General features: G+C 40.9%; 3 protein-coding genes across 4 annotated transcripts in view; 1 reads left to right on the top strand and 2 right to left on the bottom strand.

Moving 5' to 3' along the window:
• The first annotated feature begins 725 nt into the window (after positions 1-725).
• Positions 726-3,743, top strand: LOC107722441 (intelectin-1a-like). Of its 2 annotated transcripts, none has more exons than XM_016530800.1 (7): positions 726-833; positions 1,079-1,227; positions 1,846-2,093; positions 2,175-2,333; positions 3,070-3,190; positions 3,275-3,378; positions 3,464-3,743. In XM_016530800.1, the coding sequence occupies exons 1-7, from the start codon at positions 787-789 to the stop codon at positions 3,578-3,580; spliced, it is 945 nt and encodes a 314-aa protein (XP_016386286.1). In that variant the 5' UTR covers positions 726-786; the 3' UTR covers positions 3,581-3,743. The 2 variants fall into 2 exon arrangements, with proteins under 2 accessions (XP_016386286.1, XP_016386285.1); XM_016530799.1 differs by having other exon boundaries at positions 726-838; positions 1,081-1,227.
• Positions 3,744-7,342: 3,599 nt separating this feature from the next.
• Positions 7,343-11,172, bottom strand: LOC107722431 (leukotriene C4 synthase-like). Its single transcript, XM_016530791.1, has 5 exons — positions 11,079-11,172; positions 9,427-9,526; positions 9,262-9,332; positions 7,816-7,897; positions 7,343-7,741 (listed from the first exon to the last, which is right to left on the bottom strand). The coding sequence occupies exons 1-5, from the start codon at positions 11,137-11,139 to the stop codon at positions 7,591-7,593; spliced, it is 465 nt and encodes a 154-aa protein (XP_016386277.1). The 5' UTR covers positions 11,140-11,172; the 3' UTR covers positions 7,343-7,590.
• A 311-nt stretch (positions 11,173-11,483) lies between these two features.
• Positions 11,484-26,136, bottom strand: part of LOC107722438 (mastermind-like protein 1) — a 38,377-nt gene continuing 23,724 nt past the window's right edge. Inside the window, exons 4-6 of the mRNA XM_016530797.1 lie at positions 17,134-17,316; positions 15,537-15,714; positions 11,484-14,284 (exon numbers count right to left, since the gene is read on the bottom strand). Coding sequence (XP_016386283.1) covers positions 13,269-14,284; positions 15,537-15,714; positions 17,134-17,316 — 1,377 coding nt within the window. The 3' untranslated portion in view covers positions 11,484-13,268. The remainder of the gene's footprint in view (positions 14,285-15,536; positions 15,715-17,133; positions 17,317-26,136) is intronic.

Raw genomic sequence — 26,136 nt, 5'->3', positions numbered from 1 at the left:
CACAGCGTGTTTACAAGACTTGTGCAAGCGAATGTCATGTTCGTCATGGAGGAAGGAGGTGAGTTAATTGTTTCTGATGAAAAATGTATCATTGTGCACACTGGACATGTGCAAGGGGTGAAAAAAAGCTAAATAAAGAACAAAGGCAACAGCTAGCATGAAAAAGAAACATTCAAAGTATAAAAAATGTGGTAACCTGCAACTGTTACTATGAAAGAGCTATTTTTTTTACCTGATTTAAACCATAAAATTGTGTTTTCTTGGTATGAATGAATGTAGGTTGTTCAGTGATGTTAATATTTTTGTTTTTTTAGATGTCACCATTAGATTACCTTTTATTTTTACCATTCAATTCAGTGAAAAAATTAGGGTGTATAAAGTCACAAGACCATTTTTCGCATTTTCAGAATCGATTCAATACACTGTTTTTGGCCAGTGGCTCAGACCCCTGCTACCCACAATCCACTGCATTCATCACTTTCACAAATACATGCATATTCCCGTAATTTGTTGTGGAAAAAGCACATGCCAAGAACAAAAATATGGATGTAATGTTCCATAACATCGCTGATAAGTTGCTGAAAAAGTAAACAGAGCACATGATAATGTATTGGTGTTTCAGTAATGGGCATTTCCCTGATTCAAGTCCAGCCCTGGGTTGACTGCATGTTTAATGATTACACGCTGACACAATGTTGCACAATAAGTCAGTTTTACTCCAGATATAAGCTCAGCTGGGAGATAAAAGCTGAACAGAAGAGAGAAATCTTCATCAGACTCAGAGCCATGCTGCGCTTCATTTTCTTCCTGATGTGTCTTTTGCAGTTAAGGCACACAAGTAAGTGGGCTATGATTATGAATACTGATATGCTAATTTATGTGGATTTTAATGTGAACACACATTATTAGCTACTAAATGTTGAAGTTGCAAATAAATCAAAGTAGAGTACGTTTTACAAGAAAATACAATTTCAGTCTTTTTTACTTCACACTTGTGCCATTTCTTTGCAATTATTTGTGAAATTTACTAGTCATTTCTGAGAGAGAGTTGTTTCAGTTTATCTGTCTTGTTGTCTGCAGTGGTGGGTGTTGTGGGAGCTGTCACCCCAAAGCCAATTATCATAAATGGCACCTACATAAACCCAGAATTAGGCAAGTATCATGCTAGGTTGAGGACCCTCGCTCGCAGCTGCCTGGATATCAAAGAGAAACACGGCGCTTCGCAGGGTAAGCTCTCTGGAAGTTTCATGAGTTAGGTTTTATTCAAAGTTTTCTTTTTAAAGCCATCCTGAAAATGCAAACACAGCACCAATCGAATGTTTAGACACACTGAATTTATAAAAACTTTTTGATCTAAAAGCTTGTGCTTCAATGCTTGAAATTAGGTTTGGAGACAAGTTCCGGTCAAAAGTTTGGAATAGCCTAATCAAGATTTTTCCGTTTTCGAAAGAAGTCTCTTATGCTCAACAAGGCTGCAATCATTTGATTAAAAAAATACAGTAAAAAGAGTAATATGGTGAAATATTATTTCAATTTAAGATAACTGTTTCTTATTTGAATATATTTGAATATGTAATTTATTTCTGTGATCAAAGCTGTATTTTCAGCATCATTACTCCAGTCTTCAGTGTCATCATCAATCATTCTAATATGCTGATTAGCTGCTCAAGAAACATTTCTTATTATTATCAATGTTGGAAACAGCTTTTTAACAAAATAAATAAATATAAAAAATATAAATGCATACATACATAAATCCATATTGTTATTATTATAAAATATGTCAAAAAGTAAGGACATTAGCAAGCTTTCAGTCAAGTTCTTCTGGGGTCTGTTTCTCCTCAGATGGCATGTACATCCTGACAACAGAGAGCGGTACATACTACCAGGCTTTCTGTGACATGACCACAGCCGGCGGTGGCTGGACTCTGGTGGCCAGTGTCCACGAGAACAACATCAAAGGGAAGTGCTCTCTTGGTGATCGCTGGTCGAGCCAGCAGGGAAACGACCAAAACCTGCCTGAAGGAGACGGAACGTGGGCCAACACTGTTACATTCGGCAGCGCGGAGGCCTCTACTAGTGACGACTACAAGGTACATTACCACACAAAACCTCAGCCCACCACTGAGAGGATAATAATGCCTTAAATCTGACGACCCAGTCATATCCCACAGAATCCTGGGTACTACGACATCTCTGCACAAGACGTGTCAGTGTGGCATGTTCCCAATAATGAGCAGCTGAAGAGCTGGACGTCTTCTGCTATCCTGCGCTATCATACAGACAGCCAGTTCCTCACAGAGCATGGTGGAAACCTTTACCACTTATTCAAGGTGAAACACACGATCCTTACATCAAATTCAACATGCACACATGTACTTCTACTTTAAAGAGGATGTGCATACTGAAATAAAAGTGCAGATAGGCTACTTATACAGTCTCAGTAAACTGAAATATATAAAAAAAAATCACTGATCAATGACAAGAAATTATCTAGTATCTTGTGGACAGTTGGACTGGATGACAGTGACACAAATCAACTTACATCAAATTCAACATGCACACATGTACTTCTACTTTAAAGAGGATGTGCATACTGAAATAAAAGTGCAGATAGGCTACTTATACAGTCTCAGTAAACTGAAATATATAAAAAAAACATCACTGATCAATGACAAGAAATTATCTAGTATCTTGTGGACAGTTGGACTGGATGACAGTGACACAAATCAGAAAACAGCAAAAATGCAATAGCTATCATTATATAATGCATTATAAAAGTTGTTTTAATGCACTAATTACGCCTTGTAATGCACTTTATAATGCATTGTATGATCACAAGAATAATTGTAACCACAGTTATAATGCATTATAATACTTATCTATTCATTGTTACACCTTAAGATGCATAAGGCTTTAAGTAAAGTATTAAATATTCTAATGATCAAAACTTGTTTCACAAAAAACAGATGCATACGTTTTTTTTTTTACTTTTATAAAACTACAAAAAATGAAACTTGAAATTGAACACTTTCATTAAAAATGATTGAAAAATTACTATTTGAACAGAAATACCCCGTGAAGTTTGGAGCAGGACAGTGTAAGAGCGATATGGGACCCAGCAGTCCGGTGGTGTACGATACTGGAGACAAAGATTCAACTGCAAACTTATATGGACCATCTGTTGGAAGTATTGCGCTCTATATTGCATTAGAGACATTCATGCATATGCAGAAATACTAGGTACAAACCGTGTTTGTTCTGTTTATCTCAGAGGAGTTTGAGTCCGGCTTCATCACCTTCAGAGTGTTTAACGCCGATCAAGCAGCCGTGGCCATGTGCTCTGGAGTTAAACCTATTGAATGCAATCCTCAACATGTAAGTCATGCATCTGTCAGTGGTTTTTTTAGTCTAAACAAATCACATTACAAAGCCATCAGACTGATGTAAGTGTGTTTTGCAGTATTGCATTGGTGGAGGAGGATTTTTCTCGGACCGTCAGCAGTGTGGAGACTTCACCGCTCTGGAGCAAGCGTCTAAACATCTCACTCAATCCGCCGTGCTGCTCTTCTATCGCTAACAGTCTCATTAACAGATGTCAAACATCAGCACGAGCATCTCTCAGTGTTGTTCACAGTAAATCACATGCTGAGCTGAACTGTACATGTACAACGTTGTTAAAACATCAGTATTTCCTGCTTGACGTGTGAATGTTTATATCAATAAACCTCTGAGTTTCCAGAGTTACGTTTTAATGCAACTATTTTAGCACTAAATGAGCAAGAGGAGTTTCAAATTAAACAATGTATATGAGCAATTCATTCAGCTGTTCAGATGTTGTTAGGTTAGATGAGTTCAGTTTAACTGGCAAAATTTTCAGAATCAAATTAATCATTTCCACTTTTTAATGTGCTGTCATTTTGGCATGTCCTGTGAGATCCTTCAGGGTTTGGCTGACAACCTGCTGATAGATGCAGTAACTATTATCAAGGAAATTCATTATTGACAGAAATTAAAAAGTAGCTATGTATTCTGATGAAAAGTTGCAGCAGCTAAACACATGGATCAGACCTTTATTTAACCTATCAAAAAAAAGGTGTTTTTAATAAACCAGCTCTAAAAATTCACTCATACATGGGCAATACTTTAATATCATGTTCAGAAGAGCATGCAAACACACTGCAAAACCAACCGTGTTTTATTATAACGCTTTTCAGTTGAATGTTCCGTTATTGTTGCTTCAAGCATCTTCCACTGACCTTCTTTTCTTTATTTACTAATAATACTAATTCCTATTTACTAATTCTTTGTTCACTAATAATATTGTGATATGACGTAAACACACAAGGACAAATGATGAAAAATATGCAGATTTAGATATTTCTTTTTTTAAATTTTGTCATGTGTTTTTGTTAAAATACTGTTTTGATTTGTTTGCTATTTGCAATGGTTACTATTTTCCTATTTATAGTGTGATTGTATTAAAACCAGTTAGGGTCAGTTTGACCCGCAAACATCATAATAATTATTAATTATAAAGTATATAGAAGGCAAGAAATCTGGTCACATTATTGTAAATGTATTAAAAGTCACTTGGTGACTGCTAATATCTGCCCAATAGTGAGCCTTTTTAACTCACGTTACAAATGCTTAGTAGATATTCATATTTATTTAAATTAAAGCTATTTTTATTTCATTATGAAGCAAAAACTGATTATTATAGTGAGATTTCAGGGTGTTTATGTTTAGGCTCATTACTGTAATGTCTCCAGTACACTTTATTATACAGGTTATTCATATTTATAACTAATAAATAAATAATAGTGTATGTTTGCTGCATCATGATATTAATAATGAATCAAATAAGATCTTAATTCATCTTGAAATCTAAACTAATCAAATTTTTTGATTCAGATAAATATGTATAAGCTTTTTAATTCAGCATTTATGACATGTGAGTCACTAACACACAGGTATTTAAAATTATGCAGTTATTACTGCCTATCAGTGGTTTTAAAGGGTTAGTTCACCCAACTATTGTGTCCTCACCCTCCCTAAAAAGACCATTAGACAGCTGCAGCTAATACAGAATGCTGCTTTGCTTTTAGCTATTATTCATAAATGCATAAATGTAACATGCCAATAATAAAATGTGAGACATATTTAAAAAATCACATGTGGTACAGTACAGCAGACTGCAGTAGTGTCAACATGTGACTGGTGGATCTAGATGCTCATGACACCACTGTTGTATAAAAAAAAAGAAGTAAATCATATCTCTGTGGTAATATTGCAGAACCCTCAGCACACTTTATACATATGAAGGGTTTACAGCATGATGCCACATGGTTTCATTTAGCTGCTTTAGACAGTGGCAAAATCACACAGATGTGCAGCACACTGCTCTCTCTTTTATGTCACATGAAAGCCTTTATTTCCTTCAGTTTCTCCTAATAACAGACACATGTTCACTATTACCTCCATCTCAAGCTTTCTGAACACATGTCAACATCCGTTCCAGCTGAAGCTTTTGAATGCAGATCTAATTTGAGCAGCACATGCAGTTGCTGACTTTGCCATTGGGTTCCAATACAAACTGGAAGAATTTGTATTATAAATTTTGAGGGGTATAACAATAATTCTTTTAAGAGCACGACCAAGGAATCTACATTTATTTGTTTGACTGAAGAATTTCATTTTAAATGTTGTTTTTTTTTGCTCACTGATAGATATCACTACAAGATTTCATACACATTTATCACCTCTAAACAGCGAAGCCTCCAGTGTGTTAATGCTTATTACAGCTACTGGTGAGATAAAATGTCCTGGAAAATGAAAATAAGTTTCAGCATTTCATCAGCATATAAGTCAGATAAGAACAACTGGAAATGCATAAGAAAGAGAAATAGAACGAATTCACAGTCTTCAATGGCACTGATCTGCAAAGTTCTAGCGCCTCCTAGTGTCCAAAAATACAAAACACCACACACACAGATTGGATGTCGAACAATTCAGCATAGAAAGAATTCACAGTCTTCAATGGCACTGATCTGCAAAGTTCTAGCGCCTCCTAGTGTCCAAAAATACAAAACACCACACACACACAGATTGGATGTCGAACAATTCAGACAAACATTTTAGGAATTTGACATTTTTATGCAAAGTCTCGTGAATTTTATAAATGTGTATAGATTAGAAATGCATACATTTACACATTACCAGTTAACAGAAAATATTATAAAAATGCTTATTTAGAAATGAAAACTTAATGACTCTTGGAAATGATATATATATAAATAGAAGTGTCTCTTTGTGGTTTTTGAAAAAAATATATTTTTTCTACAATAAAGATATTTCTAGCATTAATGTATTTCCAGTCGAGTTGTAATTTTTGTAAATTTATTCCAAAAGTGAAACATTTTAACTGTATTTAGGATGCATAAAATGCTTTATCTAGTCAAACAATATCAAATTGATCAAAAGCACCTAATGCATCACTTGAAAAAATAAATGGTGGTAAACAAGACAGAATTCTCCTGTGAGATCCGTATTTATGTCCATTGGTCGACTGTCAACACAAAAATCAGTTAAAAGCCTCTAGTTGAAATATAAACGTAATAATATACTAAGTAAACTAATTTTAGCTATTTGAAAATACTAACAGTAATGGTTTCTATTTGAAGCAAACATTTGAATAACTGATGGGTTTGCATGAGTACACTGCAGATGAACTCACACTCTTTGAGTCTTTCCTGGAGCAATCAATAGTAGCCTGTATTCATTTTTTATATAAATACATTTGATATAAATCTTAAAGTCTCGTGAATTTTATAAATGTGTATAGATTAGAAATGCATACATTTACACATTACCAGTTAACAGAAAATATTATAAAAATGCTTATTTAGAAATGAAAACTTAATGACTCTTGGAAATGATATATATATAAATAGAAGTGTCTCTTTGTGGTTTTTGAAAAAAATATATTTTTTCTACAATAAAGATATTTCTAGCATTAATGTATTTCCAGTCGAGTTGTAATTTTTGTAAATTTATTCCAAAAGTGAAACATTTTAACTGTATTTAGGATGCATAAAATGCTTTATCTAGTCAAACAATATCAAATTGATCAAAAGCACCTAATGCATCACTTGAAAAAATAAATGGTGGTAAACAAGACAGAATTCTCCTGTGAGATCCGTATTTATGTCCATTGGTCGACTGTCAACACAAAAATCAGTTAAAAGCCTCTAGTTGAAATATAAACGTAATAATATACTAAGTAAACTAATTTTAGCTATTTGAAAATACTAACAGTAATGGTTTCTATGCAGTTATTAAACATTTGAAGCAAACATTTGAATAACTGATGGTTTTGCATGAGTACACTGCAGATGAACTCACACTCTTTGAGTCTTTCCTGGAGCAATCAATAGTAGCCTGTATTCATTTTTTATATAAATACATTTGATATAAATCTTTCTTTAGAGGAGAAAAATATACATATTTTTGTGGTTTTGTCACCTATTCCATTGCAGGTGCTAAAGCTTTCCCTGTCCTCAGCTTCCTGCAGACCTGCGTCCAGATCCTTCATGTGTGTTCGGTCAGGCCCAGAACATGACTAAAGGAGTGCAGCAGGTCCAGTCCCAGATAGGCCTGTGTCATGGTGCAGACGACCCCCAGCCCGGCCAGAGCGATCAGCATCCACTGCATCTTTGCACTGAAGTACAGCGGCTCCAGTCTGCCAGCGGACAGTAAGGGGTCAGCAGCACGACTGGGCAAACATGAACATAACTACAGTGCTGGATCACTCACCTGCCCTGAGCAGACTCCACATAGCCGTGGAAGTACAGATACCGTCCATAAAGGTACAGCAGCCCGAACATCACTGCCAATGCTAGAGAGCAAGAAAATCATCATGTCATTTTCTGTGCGAGTGGTTTGTTCATATCACTAAACCCAAGTAACTGTAATTGTGATGCTTGACTTAACCTAATATTGATCACCACCTTAATTTAGGCTTACATTTATTCCTTTAGGTCTGAATGGAGGTGTTTTTGAAGAACACAACAGCAACAGAACAGGCATAGTGTTTTGCATAAAACGTTTTCCAGGGATTTTTTGTTTACATGCAAATCAGAGGTGTGAGATGTCAGATGTGAGAGTTTTTTTTTTTTTGCCATTTAATCTAGATAGACTAAATATAGCTAACCAAAGCAAGGCAGATATATTATTTATACAGTCCTCACGAGGGAAAGTTCCCCTTTGTACACGTCTCTGGTTTAGATGCTCGCTCAACACAGCCAAGCTATTTTGCTGCTCTACCAGTTTGACGTCTCTCAAGTGCCCAAAAACCATGATAAACCCATCCAAACAGACCAGAAGGAACATCTTGGCATTTTTATTCTTTCGAATGTAACATTCTAGATGCTCTCTTTTTCTGCAAATAAATCAAGTGTGTTTCTGTGCTTGCACCAGTAGCAGAATGTACAGTCAAACCAAAAATTATTCAGAGACCAGATATAACTTTTGATATTTTTTTTACTAGTGGGTGCAGGACACTATAGTTGTCCTGTGAGGATAGCAAAATAAAGTAAACGGTATTATACCCAGAAATTCATCATACAGTGGACTACCAGTAAAATTGATAAAAATTTGGGAGCAAACATTATTCAGACACGTTGACCTGACCATGTTTGCCTGCGTCCCAGTGGGCATACTATCCATTCTAAATTCTATGAGAAAGTAATTTTCAATACTATTTAGGGCAGATAGGGTGGATAGTATGCACATTGGGACACAGGGTAAGTGCTTTTCTTTAATTGCTAATGCGACCTTTTTACACCACAGACTGAACAAAATTAAACATTGCTTGGTAACTGGTTGACCTAAATTGGTATTATCGTATTGTGTACTTAAATTTAACAGCTGAATTCATTACATACCTTTCTATCAAAGTTATCTGACATTATCAAGATGAATTTGTTTTGACACAGTTTAACTCTGAGTTCTTGTCATAGCTTATTTTATTACCATTTTCTAGCGAATAAACTGATGTGAGAAATGTTTGAATAAATGTTGGTTTGACTGATATTTGTGAGCACATCAAGCTGCTTGACCGTGACTTATTAATACCACAAACTATAAAAGTGTGGTCTCTGCATTTTATCAAGATTAATTCATATGTTCTGTGAGCACAAAGTTGAACTGCCATCAGTCTACCTGATAATTCTTGGGTTTTTTCAGTTCAGGGAAACTCACCTTGACTGAAGAAAACTCCAGCCAGCCAAAGCGAGAAGACGAACAGGGGGAAATACTCTGAACAGTTTGCTCTGGTAAAGCAAGAATATGACAAATGAGACTAAACCTGTCGAGATCTACATTCCTCTCAGTGAAGTTGATTCAGTTGACAGATGCCTGACTTACTGGGCTCGAAAGACCCTCTCAAACTCCGGAGGTCCGGTGGTGGCAGGCGGAGAGACCGAGTGCTTTCTCCGCGCGTAGATCACCTTCAGAGAGAAGTACGCTGACAGGACGGTAAACACACTTCCATCAGATCAGACGGATTGTGAAGGTAAAGAAATTACTAACACACATTGCAAAATATACTGTTCTTAATCTGGATGTTTGGTTTTTCATTAAAAATATATCCATCACCCCAGGGTGCGAATTACGCAGTGACCATCGGGGAGGGCAGAACACATTATGTATGTAATTACATAATGTGCCGATCAATTAATCAAATGAATCTCAAATTAATGAGATTAATTAATTAACATGTACATGTGCCGATTAAAGATAAAGTTATTATTAAAGATAAGTTATCATTGTGTTAATTTAGAAAAAAAAAACACTGAATAGACATTACAAAAAGGTATCTGAAATATAAGTAGCTTTAGAAAGAAATATTTTAATTCAACATAAAAAAATACAAACAAATAGTGAAATATGAAATTATTTGAAAAAGAAACGATACTCTGAATATAAAATTAAATGCGCCAGTAGGTGGCGGAAAATCCCTGTCTTAAGTGAGTCATTCATTCAATCGATTCGTTCAAACAGCTGATTCATTCAGAAACGAAGCAAGTGACTGCCTTTATGAATAGTTCACTGAATCATTGATTCACTCGATTCATTTAAAAACGTGGATTTATTAATGAAACACCGCTGTGTGTTGATCAAAGACGCACAACGGTTCTCCAAGGGCTTTATTTTCATTGGTAAAATTACTGACAATGTGTCTAAAATGTAATTATTCACACCTTTACCTTATCTTCATTTTTAGGTAAAAACTTTTATGTAACCTATTTTTGTGTACCAGCCAATGATGATTCTGAAAAAAACAACAACAGGCAGTGTTTGTTATAGTAACACAGCTTTCACGCGCATCTGACGGACAGAACCGCGCGCTTGTATTTCAGCGGTGCTGTTAATGTTATGGTTATTTTAGCAAATAGTTTGCTCCATAAATTCAGTTCAGCAGCATTAAGTTGAAGAGGGTAAACTTTATCACTCGACTGAATCTACACGTGCATTTTAGGTGTTCTTGCTCATGCTACATCCTACATCCACGACGCGAGGGGAGTAAATGACAGAATTTTTAGTTTTGGATAAACATTTTATTACAGAAAAAGCGTGAGAACCGCTCAAAATGAATTTGTCCAACTAATTTCAATACATATATTATTTTAAAATGCGTACATCCTAGTAGTAGTTTAGGAAATCGTACAGAGTGCATTTCGATTTTTTTTCTTCGATCAAGCCTAAAACTCAGTGTATTATTATTATTATTTTTAAACAGCCACTGTTTGCTGGGCTTTCTAACATGATTTATAACTCTACTGATCATTCTCTCCTCTAAAGTCCAACTTTCACATATACTACAGCAACACTCACTGATACAATTACGGTCAATTTTACAGTATGATATTTTTATCTCCATTCTAGCGCGAGCTATAACTTTAATGTAGGACACCAGCGCGTTTCATCATACAGTGCAATCTGTTTCTCTGAGCATATGAAAGTCAAAACTGACAAATATCGATTTGATTGACCATCTACAATCATGTGGTAATTACCTTGTTCCAGCAATCCCAAAACTGTGACGGCTGCTAACAGCACGACCTGCTCCAGCATCATTTCTGTGCACAGTGAGGTCCGACACTATCCTCTATATCTGTTCATACCACACTCTCAGGCAGCTCTTTTAATCACTCTTATATTAGCATGACTAGAATGGGCGGGACATAGCTATAACCCGAATTACATCACTATTAGTGAGATTTGTCAGCACATATTGCTAGACATATTGCATATGATGCATTCAACAAAAGTAAATGAGAAACAGCCCCATTATCCTTTGAAAGAAATGAACGCTAGTTGTCTTAACAAAATCTCATTGAAAATCTGGTGTAACAACTAACTTTATAATTTCTGAACAAAAGATGCCTTTGCCCTCCTTTTATTCCACGGCTTTTTGATCATTACTTATTTTGTGCCAAGATGTTTTTTAAGCTGGGGTTATGTTTATTGGAATGTGTTTTCTGAAACTCATTACACGTCAAAACTTAGTTGCTAATGCACAAACCTTTCGAGACATGCATAAAACAATAAACATACACACCAAACAAGACCGTTTCTAGAGAACTATATTTACAAAATACTCTTGTTTTACAGAGAACAATAATAAAAAGTATAAAATACTTACAAAATTTTGCAACAATGTACATATAAAAATAAGATCTATCTTCTCCTGAACAATAAAAACTGCATACATACAAAATAATATATAAATATACATGAAATCCTGTTACAGAATCTCAGATGAAGAGAGAGTTCAGGTAATGCGGTTCGGACCAGCACCGGACCTGCCCTCAATGTAACATCAGACACCAGAGGGAGAAAACAAACAGGAATATTAACCCTCTCACCAACACAGAAGCTCTGTGCTTTTCAGAAAAAAAGAGAAAAAAAAACAAACACAACTTAGTGTAGTGTAACATGAAAGTCTAATGACGCGATCTACTTTCACTGGAGCACTGTAGAGTTCATCAGTTCATCCTCCTCACTATTAGTCTCAGCTACACGCCTTCAAGCGGTCACGGCCTGAGTAAACAAACCACAAAGCATCTACTTCCTAAATTTAGTCAATGAGAAACTAACCAATGAACATAAACCATATGGAACTTAAATGATGACAACTTTAGTTTAGGTGAACTGTCACTTTACGCCGTTCCAAACTCACATGACTATCTTTAGTGGAAGATAAAAATGAAGAATGTTAATACACACAGGCTCAGTTTTCTGGATGGAGAAGAGGCTTCAGTACTCTGAATACACTGCTTTTGTGATGAGCAGCTTGTTACTATATGAATCTAATTGTTTGCCATTAAACAATCACTTTGGAATTTGGAATCATTTTTTGGAGTTTACAATGAAAATGATTTTAGAAGAGAATTCGGTCACTTTTGCATCAGAAGTGCTTTTGCTGTATTTTTCATTCATTTCAATGCATGGTATCCATAATCAGTGACTGACTCTCATTCAGATCTGACAGCAATTCAGATATAATGTGATTGGTTATCAAGGCACGTGATCCACGTTGACTGTTACACCAACATTCAACCTCCAACAGCAGAGCCATGCAAGTCGGCATCTCCCTATAAAAAGACCATCTCTGTTTTCTAGTGATCCTGTAGAATTGATTACCTGGTTCAGGTGTGTTTTATTTGGGTTGGGGCTAAACCCTGCTGGGAGCATCATGAAGCAAAGTCTTATGGATTTGGACAAACATGGTAAATGATTCAAATATGTTCATTTGAGTTAACTATTGCGTTAGACCGTTTTACTGTAAATCACATGTTGTGCATCTTCAAGAGTGCAAATTTAAGGCCTGTGGAAGCGTCAAGACACTCCTGACATTGAACAGAGCCTCCTCGTGCCTACAGCGAACACATAGGCAACACAACCGTATGATGGCTGAACACACGTTTCAGCACACACTTGTCATAAGAAAATTCAGTGGTTTTACTGAGCCACAGGTTCAGTAGTAGAGCATTTCTCTCTGACATTTCCAGTCCAGAGAATACTTCAGTGACACAGGCTCTGTGCTCTACTTGACCTCTATTATATACACCATATACATACTCAATAGAGAACACAGCAGATCTGACCGTGATATGAGCAGTTTCACCATCTCTGAAAACGTGATGTGGATGTACAAGTTTTCTCCTCTACCAAAGGCACTAGTATTGGCCTGTGACCATCACTCATTGGTGACTGGCCAACAGCTCATCTAGATCATCCATCCACTCTTGCGTTGTCGGATTCTTTAACAGAGAGTCCACCAGGTCGGTCTCGGCAGAAAACCCGGACAAGCTGCTTCCTGATTGGGCGCTGTAGCTAAACTGGAGCTGCTGATTGGCTGTCCTGTTGAGCTGATAGGCCTGACTGCACTGAAGTCCTGCGGTGCGGCTGGGTCCGGCCTGTGGCTGGCTGAAAGGTCCCAAGTCAGGCAGAACCTGTTGAGTTTGAGACTGCGCTTGCGGCTGCCCCTGCCCCTGCTGTTGGGCCATGCCTGGGTTATTGGTCCGTTGCTGGTTCATGTTAGGCATCATTTGTCCAGGATTCATACCTGCCAGGGTTCTACCAGCTGCACTATTTCCCATGCCTCCCTGGGGAAACGGGGTGTTGTTGGGAAGTTTGGACAATCTTGACTGCATCTGAAAGCCAGAGTTGGGGAAACCTGCTGGCATGCCTCCGTTAGCAGAGCCGGGCTGGAGACCTGGATGCTGTTGGGGCTGCTGCTGCCATGACTGGGCCTGTGAGGGCAAGGCACCTTGAATATTGGTTGGCATGGAGCTGGGCATAGCAGAGCCCATGTTATTAGCCAAGGCGTTGGGCATGCTGTTGGGCATACGGGCCAGCTGTTGCTGATGTTGTTGTTTCAGCATAGCAGCATTGGGCTGGTTTTTCAAGTGTGCTTGTTGCTGAGCCGCTAGAACGTTCTGGCGGTAAGCGGCAGACATGGAGGACACTGACGGTCTCTGCTGGTTGGGGTGGGAGGGATGCATGGGCATGTTGCCGTAGAGGACTTGTTGCACGTCGAGACCGCAGGATGGGAGGTTCATGTCTGCTTGACTGGCAGCTGGAGCTGGACCAGTGCTTGGTCCAGTATTCTGACCAACCCCCATTCCCATCATGCCTTGTGCCTGAGAGAACATCCGTTGCGTTCCAGGCGTGGGGCCACTCAGAGAGCTGACATTTCCTATTGGTTGAGATGCACCTAAAATAGAGTAGGGCACACAATCACAATTAGAACATGGCATAATTTGCCATTTAGAATTTTTATTTATTTATTTATTTTTTTTAGATTTTCAGTGTTGACCAGTGAAATTAAAGTGAAATGGAAGAAGCCACAGATCTTTTCTTCAATATTGTAATGTACATCTGAGTGTAAAAGATTATGGGGCGGGACTTGGTTCTATATATATCAGTTGTTGATTGGATGTTAAGATGTGGGCGTGGCACGCAGCAGTGGAGGCAGATGAATATAAGCTTGCAATTACTAGGTCAAAGAATTTGTTCCAAATTAAATAATTCACAGCGAGACTAATAAAATGGATTTGGAAAATATATAGGGTGAATTTTCATTTAATGCAGATTTTAAGCAATACTCCTTAACCAAACCAGAAACATTCTACACTCAAGCATGTACACAAGATTTTTGATAAGTCAAGTCGTTAATTTTAATGAAACCAGAGAGGTTACTGCCCGACAGTCCAAGCAAAACTTTGATCCAAAAAGGTCATAAAGGAGTCATGAAACAAATCTACATGAACCTTAGCAGTCTTGTGAAGAGATACGTTTGCCTAATATAAAGAACAGATTTAACTTCAGCTTTTATTTACATTTAAACAATGATCAACACATACATAGAGTGTACAGGTCAAATTTATGGTTAGACTTAACCCTAACCTGTTCATGGCGTCTTTATGATTTTTTTTTTTTTTTTTGGATCGTCCAAGTTTTGATTTGAATTAAAACATTCATTTGATTATTCTTCAAAACACAGTCTCTTAGGTTTGGAACAACATGAGGGTGAATAAATTATGAAAATTTTTAGGTGAACTAAGCTTTTAAAAGTACTCGCAGATGAACGATAGCTGCTGTATGTAACGGCAGCACACACTAAACTTACTGTGTGCCTGTCATTCAAATGAGTCTATCAATAAACACACTTGCAAATCAGATGGGCTTGTTTGTAACAAAAGGCTACTTGTGTTGACCTACAGATCCAGGAAGCTTGTGTCATACTGAACTTTTCTCGTAATCAGAAAAACACAGGTCTCATTTACACCTGTTTAACATCTGACTCATGTGATCCAATCTCAAGTCAAGACCAAACCGCTTAATTATTCTTATTCCACTCTAATTTCTAGCATCCACCCATGTGTGTCCATCCTGTTGATGCAACATGTAACAAACAGCAGGAGTTAAAGGGGCCAAGTGATGATCAAGAAGAGAAAGGTGAATACCGGAGATGGTGTGTTCGCTTAAGCCGGAGGAGTGCTGCTGGGCCAGGCAGAGCGGCACACCGGTGAACTGAGAGACCTGTTGCTGCTGCTGGAATGGGTTTTGCTGGGCCTGCGGGTTCTGTTGGTCCTGGTACTGAGGCGGTGGACGGGTCAGATGCCTCTGCAGCTGCTGCTTCTCCTGAGTCAAACACACTTCAGTTAGTACTTCAAATACTGCGATCGACGATGATATTAACAGACTTTTAGGAGAGGAACAACACTGCTGCCAAAGGTTTTATTATTCTTGTGAGGCTGCTGCCCCCTAGAGGTGGATTTTCAAATCAGGACAACCCAGAGAATTGATGTGTTAAGGCTAGATGGTATTCAGATTCGTCTACTGGGCATGCGCACATCTATATAGGGCCATTTTTGTCACACTGTACAACAATAATTACTGTTTTTGCATTATTGTAAGGGGTAGGTGTAGATGCTTATTATGTAAGGGGTAGGTGTAGATGCGTAAGTGTTTATTACGTTTGAAATATGGATATTTTTCTTACAAAAACTCATGGATTCACTACAGGGGGCCTTTATTCATCCCCCGGAGCCGTCTGCAACACGTTTTATTATGAATGCTCGAGCTTTATTTGACGTCTTGTGGACAGTTGAACAGAAACACCCACTGACTGCAATGATAGAGCTTGGAATAGCCAGGACAATTTTTTATATAACTCCGACTGGATTCGTCTGAAAGAAGAAAGTCATATACACCTAGGATGCTTCGAGGGCAAGTAAAACACAAGCCAATTTTCATTTTTGGGTGAACTAACCCTTTAATAAAACACAATCTAACAGGTAGAAAATTTAATTTATGGTTCGCTTCCGGTTTTAGCTGTACCCCTTTCTAGCCACAACCGAATTGATGGATGGAATGAACTTTAGCAGGAACTTGTAGACCAATTCGGTGTTTACAAACAGTGATGACGTTTTCCTTGTGGGCGGAGCCTATCTGGTGGCAGAAACTGACAGTTTTCAAGTAGCAGTCTATGGAAGCCATGGAATAAAAGAAAAGAGGTCAATTTGAGTTTATATTTTAAAATTCTGATTTTATTCTCGCAACTCCGAGATTATCTCACAATTATGAAAAGGAAAAACAACTCGTCATTCTATCTTTTCCCTCGGGTCACAATCATGAGTTTATATTATTATATGGATTTGCCTTCCGATTCTGAAATCCAAAGGCACAAAAATATTTTTTTTTCTCTTATTCCATGGATTTCCCCTCCACGTGTCACCAGTGTTGTTCTGCCACCACTATGCACACGCAGCTGTAAGTGACGTCTACTCCAAACAGATCTATACACAAACACACAGTTTTGGCTCCAAGTTTGGTTTAAATGAGCCACTTTTGAAGAAGTTGTAAAATATAATCACCATCTGCTGATAAAAACTGAATTCCATATTTGCGACCACAACTGTATCATTTGGTTAAAGAATTATTAATTATGAGGATGATTATTATTAATAACAAATGTAATTGAACATTGCTGTCTTTAATCATGTTACTATTGCTGGCATATTATAGAAGCAAAAATAACAAGAATATTGGCCACGGCACCTGCTCGGCCATCATCTGTCTCTGGAGGAACTGCTTCTGCTGACTGATCAGCTGCATCTGCTGCTGCTGCTTCATGTAGGCCGCGTTACTGTGGCTCCCTGGGATGCTGTTGCTGCTCTGTTGTGGCGTCATAGTGTTACCCGGGCCGGGAACATGAGTGCTGGAGGGGTAAGACCCTGAATCCTGCAGAGACAGAGCGAGAAATGACTCTCATTAAACAATAAAAATGACAGAAGACAAAATATTTCTGATTTGACTTGAGTTGACTTGATTTTAGCTTATTGGAACATCAGTTTCACAGGGTATTTCATGGCAAACAAAGCCCATGTTTCACCGTCAAGTGAATCCCACAATATTGACATTTTGGTGCTTCTTCACCAATCAATAAATGTCCATGAGTTCATCTATGTCCAATACGACACCTTGTATACAAAACTTTGTCATGCCTAGATTTAATACATCTTGTTCCTACAACAGAATTTATTTTAAAAAGTTTGTTATTTGAACATTCTTCCCATTCTGCTTGCCATTTCTATGATATGTTTATCTGATTTGACCGTTTCCCCCCCTCTTATAAGCTGTGGGGAATGAGAGGACCATGCATCCTTAATTTTATCATCAACTAGCAGTTTCTTTTTTCCTCTGTAACCAACTGTATATCAATTAATTACATTTCTACTTTCATTTATATGGATATACCTTACTAAATGCCTTACTGCAGTTGTAATAAACATCAATCTGTGCTGTGGGAAGTTTTACTCAAACATTATAGAAGAGCTGCCAATATTATCTTCGAGGTTAGCAGATGAGGAGCTACCACATGACACTTCAATGGTACTTGTGTTAACCTGCAGAGCCAGAAAGCTCGTCATACCGAACTTAGATTTTTTGAGAAGAGAAACAGCTGTCTTTTTTTTTTTTTTTTTTGAGATACAGAATATGGGCCGAAACTGGGTCCAAATCACTTAATCACCTAAACTATATTTGGAGGTGACCAGGGGAGAGCAAGTGACTACATCCCATTTCTAGTGTAAACTAGGTCTTCACAGGACCAATAGGATCTGAAAACCCAAAGTCTGGATCCAGCTCTGATATTAGCAGCCTTGGGTCTTCAGTGCTTAAAGAGAGTCCTTTCTCAGGCTAGCGAGAGATGACTCTTACATAAACACTACAAATTACAACTGATAAATTAACAACAAAAAAGTTGGCAAAAGTTCTGATGCTCAGAAATCCTAAGTTTAATCAAAATGACGTGACACTTCTGACTGACTGTTCAGACTGTTCAGAAAATTCAGCTTTGCCACCTCAGGAATAAATTATATTTTTAAAGTATATTAAAATAGAAAACAGTTATTTTCAATTGAAAATATTTCACAATATTACTGTTTTTACTGTATATTTGTCAAATAAATGCAGCCTTGATCATAAGAGATAAAAAAAAAAAAAAAAAAAATCTTACTGATCCCAAACTTTGGCAAAAAAAATTAATACAAATACATATTATGCAATAACATTTATATTATAATAATATATAAATTTCTTACATATGTATATAAAGTAAATTATGATATATCCTTAATATAGCACTGCATTACATAAAGAATCAGAATTTAGGTAGCAAATACTAATGGTCCTAAACACCTAAAATTAGGCTTTATTTTCTGTTTAGTATAATATCTTATTTCTTCCTTTTGATTTTGTGGTTAAGTATAACTAGGACACACTCTTGGCAGGTTTTGTGTGATTCCCCCTCCTACAGTATAATTAATGTAATCTATACCAGCTGAATGCTTCAAATCTCACTGCTTAGAAAAACTCCCATTTAAATTCACACACATCTCCTCTCTGATCTGACCTGATCGTGAGGCAAAAACCTTCTTCAGCACCTCTGGACTACAGACAGAGGCGAAGACAGTTTAAAAATATATCAGAGATGTCAGCGCTGGCAGGCACCCTTTCACAACAAACAACCGGCACACTCTCGCACACACACTCAGAGCGAATAGAGGTCAGTGACGACACTAAACGCTGTTAACTGAAGAGTGAGATGCAGACAGAGATTTTACAAAAGAGAGTTAACAATAGCAAGTCGATGAACTATGCAAGTAAAAGTTGATATCTAGCAAGAAAGTAAAAGCTAAATGGGTTAAAGTGCTATATTTGAACAGAAAGACGGTGTTAAAACGGGGGCTGATCCGAAAATACTCTGCGCAGGACGACGGCCAAGCACGCATGAAAGACTGCTTTGTCACCCCCTCCTCTCCTCTCTGGCTCTGTCTGTCCTTTTCTCTGTTGACTCGTCTCTGGCAGCCCATCCCAGCCCCCACCGCAGTGTGTGTGTGTGAGAGAGAATGGCTGTCTGCTCTCTGCTCCTTAGCAACCAGCTGCCTGACCCAGACAAACTTCAACCCCGGGCGCATGAGGCCCACTGCCAGACGCACACACGCCGACGGAAAAAAAACCCTCCAACTGGATAATATACTCAATATGATTTTATTTTATGTATTATATTAATTTGCTTCCGATTGTGAATGTTGCTATGATTTATTCATGACTGTTAGTCACCATTAAAAAAAAAAAAAAATTATATTGATTATTCTTATTTTATGGAATATTGCCTATTCATCCATCCACATCATTCTTTTAAAATTCATGTGCTCTCATACTTTTTTTTATCAAAACCCCCTCCTCCTTGCAACATCTCCATAATAATAATAATAATAATAATAAAATAAAATGCAAACATGAAGACTTGTATTTGCATCTTTAAAGATCCACTTGCAGTTTCTTTTTTCTCTGTTTTCCACTGTACATATTTTGACATTACATTTTTACTTTTATTATATGGATATGTCTTACCAAATGCCTTATTGCATAGTTGTGTGCTGAGGGTAGTTATATTCATTTAGTTAAAAACACTTGAAAGAAACGCTCCCTGCTGCCAAGAATATCTTCAAGGTTAGCAGATGAGGAGTAAGTTATTCGGTTCCTATAAAGTTTTTTTGAAGGTCTCTGACTGCTCTTGAAGTGGCTTTTAGATACAGTATATTCCCTTATTATAAAGTGGTGCTGATCACACTCTGTTTGGAAACGTCACAGATAGAGAAAAGAAAACTGTTTGTTTGATTGTCAAGCACATCACTGAACAACTACCTTGATTATTCTGAGATGGATTAATTACATTTTTAAACTTAAAATCTTGAAAATGAAAGCGAAGATTTCATTTCCAGAAGCTCTTTCCAGAATCATTTTTTTTACCCTTTAGTTAACAGACTGATAACATCATTGATAATTCCTTCCCCTTAGTCTAATTTGAGCACCTCATTTCCACTGCGGTGATGCAGAAAGATCTTGTCATCACTGTTTGAAGATGACACTCGCTTTGATATTTATGTAACGCAATGACATTCAGACATTTTTGTGTGTCCAAATGCTTTGAGGCCGCTGTAGTCTGAAACCTAAAACACTAAAACCAGTCACTCCTAATACACTTCTCTACCACAGTCACAGTGACATTCTTATGAACTGGTTTGTTTTAACACGCATATATACTCCATTTGATAGCATGACACATGCGGACTAGAACGTTTCATATGTCTTGTGCTATTTCTTTCCAGAATTTGAGTGATAAAAATGTCTGTTCTCTTTTGAACTTCCATAGTATGGAAAAAAAACAAAAAACACTGGAATTTAATTGGGAACAGAAACTTACTTGGGAGTAAGATACGGGAACAAGTACTGCGTCGCTAGATGCTTATGGGGAAAACTCCTTTTTCTCAGAGGACTGAAGACTTTTACAATCACGCAGTGTAACTGCACGGCCATTGGTTCGTGCAGTATTTGAAAGACGAACCAATGGCTCGGCAGCGGAGCTGCACGACCCTATGGTGACGAAGCCCGCCAGAATTGTTGGGGCCATCTGGCTATATAAGCGGGCATTTCACCATAGGATCTCAGGTAAATTCGACTGAAGCGACGACACCGAGTCGTGCAGCATCACGGCACGGCAAGGAACGCAGTACTAGTTCCGTATCTCAGGGAACCGAGGTTACGTAAGTAACCGAATACATTCCCTTTCTATACTTCACTCGTACTGCGTCGCTAGACGCTTAGGGGGAACCAATACAATCCCACCGTGCCATGAAAGAGGAATGACTGACACAAACTGGCCTTGAGCAAAAAAGACTCAGAGGGACCAATTATAAGCAGGGCGATTATAATGCCCAGTCTTGGATAATCATTCCAACGGTTTCGTACAGCCTCAGCACTACTGAAAGGGCTAATAGCGTACCTGAAAAATTTGACTGCCTTAGGCAGGTGCGTATTCATTTAAGCAGATAGAATCCGAGCCTGCAAGGCCGGAACCTCTAAGCTATAGAACCTGGTGAAAGTGGACGGTGAGGCCCAGCCGGCCGCCGCACAAATGTCTACTATGGACACACCGCTAGACCATGCCCAGGACGAGGCCACACCCCGAGTGGAATGGGCTCTGACTCCTATGGCTCTGAAGACCCAGGGAGGAGTATGCTAGCGCGATAGCATCAACTAACCATCGAAAAATCCTCTGCTTTGTGACTGGGGACCCTTTGGTGCGGTCTCCAAAGCATAAGAAAAGTTGTTCCGACCGCCTGAACGGGGCGGAACGCTCAATGTAAATTCTCAGCGCCCTAACCGGGCAGAGAAAGTTACATTCCTGGTCCTCCTCAGAAGAAGGAAGCACAGAGAGAGTAATAACCTGGGCTCTAAACGGGGTGTAGTGCACCTTAGGAACGTATCCCTGTCTTGGTTTTAGAATGACTTTGGAGTCGTTAGGTCCAAACTCAAGACAGGCAGGACTTACCGAGAGAGCCTGCAAGTCACCTATTCGTTTAACCGATGCTAAAGCCAGTAGCAGAGCGGTTTTCAACGACAGGGTTTTCAAGTCTGCAGACTGTAGTGGCTCAAAGGGGGAGCCCTTGAGGGCTCTCAGGACCGTGGGCAGGTCCCACGCAGGGACCGTGGGGGACCGGGGCGGATTGAGCCTCCAGGATCCTCTCAGGAAACGGACAACTAAGTTGTTCCGGCCCACAGACTGTCCGGCTATAGGAGCATGAAAAGCTGCTATAGCTGCCACATAGACCTTGAGCGTGGAAGGGGAGCAGCCCTTGTCCAACAGCTCTTGTAGGTAGGACAATATCACTGATATTTCACATGAAACTGGGTCTTCGGAACTGGGCGGAAAAGACAGAGCACTTGAGGGCATAGAGACGTCTCGTAGAAGGGGCTCTAGCCTGTGAGATAGTATTCAATATGCTCTCAGGGCGATCTACTGATTCCCATCGAGAGCCCAGAGGTGCAGAGCCCACAGCTCGGGCTGGGGGTGCCAAATCATCCTGTTCGCCTGAGAGAGGAGGTCCTGCCGCAGGAGAATGGGCCACGGGGCTGCTGTTAGCAGCTGAAACAGCTCTGAAACCCAAAGCTGGTTCCTCCAGAGCGGGGCCACCAGAAGGACCCTGTCTCTGTGTTCCCCGACTCGTCCGATTACCTGAGGGATCAGAACAATCAGGGGAAAAGCATACAGGAGGAAGTAGGTCCAATCGTGGGCCAACGCGTCCTCGCTCTTCGAAAAATAAGTTGGGCAATGAGAGTTGTCTTTTGGGGCAAAGAGGTCAACCTCTGCCCTGCCAAAGATCTCCCAGATTCTCTGAACCGTTTTGGGGTGGAGCATCCACTTTTCTGAGGGGACGTTGCTCCGAGATAGCATGTCTGCTCCTCGGTTCAATATGCCGGGCACATGTGCTGCCCTCAATGAACGCAAGTTGAGATGTGCCCATTCCAAGAGGCGTTTTACCATCTCGATAAGGCGTTTCGAGCTGAGCCTGCACCTGGTGATTTATATAGGACACCACTGTCATGATGTCTGAGCGGACTAGTACGTGGTGTCCCTTCAGGTCCGGCAAGAAGGTCTGAAGGGCTCGACATACTGACATCTCGAGGCAGTTGATGTGTAGCCGGCCTTCTGCAGCCGACCAGGAGCCGAAGGCCGGTCTGCCTTCGCACAGAGCTCCCCAACCCGTGTTGGATGCATCGGTCGAGACAACCGTCCTTCTGTGAATCAAGCTGTTACACAGCCCTGGCTTACCCTGATATGAATGCGTCCGTGACGCCACGCATGGGGCAGAATTTGAGGTTTCAGCCAGTACTGAAGGGGTCTCATGCGGAGCAGACCCAGCTGTAGTACCGGTGATGCAGAGGCCATGAGGCCCAGCATCGTTTGAAACTACTTGAGAGGGCAAAAGGCTCCGATTTTGAAAGATGCCGCGTGCTGTTGTATGGCCAGTGCATGTTCTGGCGCGACTACAGCCTTCATGTGGGCGGAGTCGAAAAATGCTCCCAGGAACGAAGTTCGTTGGCTGGGAGACAGAGAGCTCCTGGCAAAATTGACCCTGAGTCCCAGGCGCTCTAAGTGGCTGAGAAGGAGGGATCTGTGGGATATTAGCTCGCCTCTGACTGGGCTAAGATGAGCCAGTCGTCGAGGTAATTCAGAATGAGGACTCCCATCTGCCTCAGAGGGGAGAGAGCCACATCCATGCACTTCGTAAAAGTGCAGGGAGCTAGGCACAGTCCGAAGGGGAGGACTGTGTATTGATATGCCACTCCCTTGAAGGCGAATCTCAAGAATCGTCTGTGATGGAGGGCTACCTGGATGTGAAAATAAGCATCTTTCAGATCCAGAGAAAAGAACCAGTCCCCTGGGCGTATTTGCGAGAGGATCTGCTTCAGGGTAGTCATTCTGAACGACCGTTTCATGAGGGCACAGTTCAGGTGTCGGAGATCGAGGATGGGCCGGAGGCCGCCATCCTTTTTGGGGACGAGGAAGTAATGGCTGTAGAAGCCTGACTCGCTCTGAGCTGGCGGAACCGTCTCTACGACTCCTTTTGCCAGTAAATTATTTACCTCGGATTGCAAGACGTGAGCGTCCTTGCTCTGCACTGAGGTGGAGACCACGCCGCGGAACCGTGGGGGTCTTCGAGCGAACTTTCATCCCCAGAACCCAGTCTGACACTCCGGGCATAGCCTGCCAGGCCTCGGCCCATGTGGTGAGGGTGTTGGATTAGTTCGGGTGGTGAGTCGCCACTCGTGATAACTGGAAGAGGAAATTTGCTCTCTTTTTGAAAATGTTTTTTATTTTTCTCGCTATAACAGCGGCTGTTTGTGAGAGTGCTTTTGGAACGGGCCCCGTATTCACAACAGTTCTTATAACAAACATACTGCCACTGGCACCCGGAACCGAACGGGGTGCTTGAGGGCACATCAGAGGGCATTTTGGGGGTGGTCCGGCTCTGGCAAGATTTTGCTCCCTCCTCTTCCTGCCCAGCAGATCAGGACAACGCTTGAGGTGCAGGATCCAACGTCAGCCTGGGCCAGGGTCCTTGGCGCTTTGGAAATGGGTAGCGTCTGGCCGAGCGGGAGCGCTGTCGGGGCTCAGGCTTCGGAGTAGGCTGAGTGGGCGGCGGCGCAGGTTTCGCTGGCTGCTGTGCTGGTGCAGGTCTGGGGTGGCTGGTGGCCGTTGCAGAGCTGGAGCGCTTAGGCAGGAAGTGCCGCATTGCCTGGGACGACTTCTGTGCCGCTGTAAAATGCTCTGCAAATCCCTCGACGGCGAGTCCAAACAGCCCCGTAGGGGAGACCGGAAAGTCGAGGAAGGGGACCTTGTCAGCCTCCTTAATTTCAGTGAGGTTTAGCCATAAGTGGCGTTCCAATACCACTAGGCTCGCCATTGACCTCCCGATGGCCTGTGCTGTAGCCTTCATGGCTCGCAAAGCCAGGTCTGTTGCACTGTGCAGCTCCTTGAAGGCTGCGGGGTCGGGTCCGGACTCGTCCATGCCTTGGAGGAATTTGGCCTGAAAGACCTGAAGCACAGCCATGGAGTGCAGAGCTGAGGTCGCCTGCCCGGCGGAGGAGTATGCTCGTCCAGCGAGGGCAGACTTCCTTCTGCAGGGCTTGGAGGGGTGAGCAACCTCCGCTTTCCATCCAATGGCAGTGGGTGGGCAGAGGTGCACAGCCACTGACTCATCAAGAGGAGGTAGTTTTCTTATAACCTCGTTCCTCAGCGCCATCCACTGAGGAGAGCGCAGCAGATGAGGATGTGCGAAGGCGAGCCGAGTAGGGAGCACGCCATAACTTCATGAGCTCATCGTGGACCTCCGGGAAGAACGGGGAGGCTCGCTGACGAGGGGCCTGGCGGCACCCTGGCAGGAACCATTCGTCCAGACGGCTACGAGAGGGCTCCTCCGGCGTAGACCACTCCAGTCCCAGCTCTTCGACTGCTTTAGAGAGGACACGGAAAAGTTCGGCGTCCATCCCTGGCTTGGCGTTGCTGGGATCAGCAGACGGCAGAGGGGCGGGGTCAGGGGTAGAGCCCGACAGCTCCTCCGCGTCAGACGCTATTAGAGACATGCTGTCATCTAATAGCTAGTCCTCCATTACACCGAACGAGATCATGTCACTCGCATGCGCCAAGAGACGCTGGTCTGAGTGTTCAAAGAGGACGGGAGAAGCCCCTCTGCTTGGCGAGCGCGAGGCACGCGGGATCTGGGCCAGCGTGAGCTCGCTCATAGCCGAGCGCTCAGTACCCCTGCGCCGCTGTTTTTTCCTCACAGGTCCCTGGGAGGAAGAAAATGGGAGGGCGCGAGGGGCGGAGTCACTCTCTGAAAAGAAAGCGATCCGAGCGCGTAGAGAGGCGAGACTCATGTTCACGTAATGTGAACACTCCATCTCGGTCAGAGCGGCTTCTGCATGGGGCTTGCCCAGACAGGAAACGCACTCTGAGTGGCTGTCGTCAGCGTGCAGTGCAGTCCTGCATGAGCAGCAATGACGGCGTGGCATTTGAAACAATGCCGCTGCTCTTTTAGAATGGAAATTTGCTTTTTTAGGCTTTTAGCACGAGCTGGTGTCTGCGCCGAACGCTGAAAGCGGCTCGTAGAGCGGGCTGGAACAGCAGAGAGGCGCAGCGGAGAAAGCAGC

Source organism: Sinocyclocheilus rhinocerous, unplaced genomic scaffold, assembly GCF_001515625.1.
Source record: "Sinocyclocheilus rhinocerous isolate Xijiao unplaced genomic scaffold, SAMN03320098_v1.1 scaffold1656, whole genome shotgun sequence".
Taxonomy (NCBI): Eukaryota; Metazoa; Chordata; class Actinopteri; order Cypriniformes; family Cyprinidae; genus Sinocyclocheilus; species Sinocyclocheilus rhinocerous.
The sequence above is the reverse complement of the archived record's forward strand: the minus strand, read 5'-3'. Positions and strand labels throughout refer to the sequence as shown.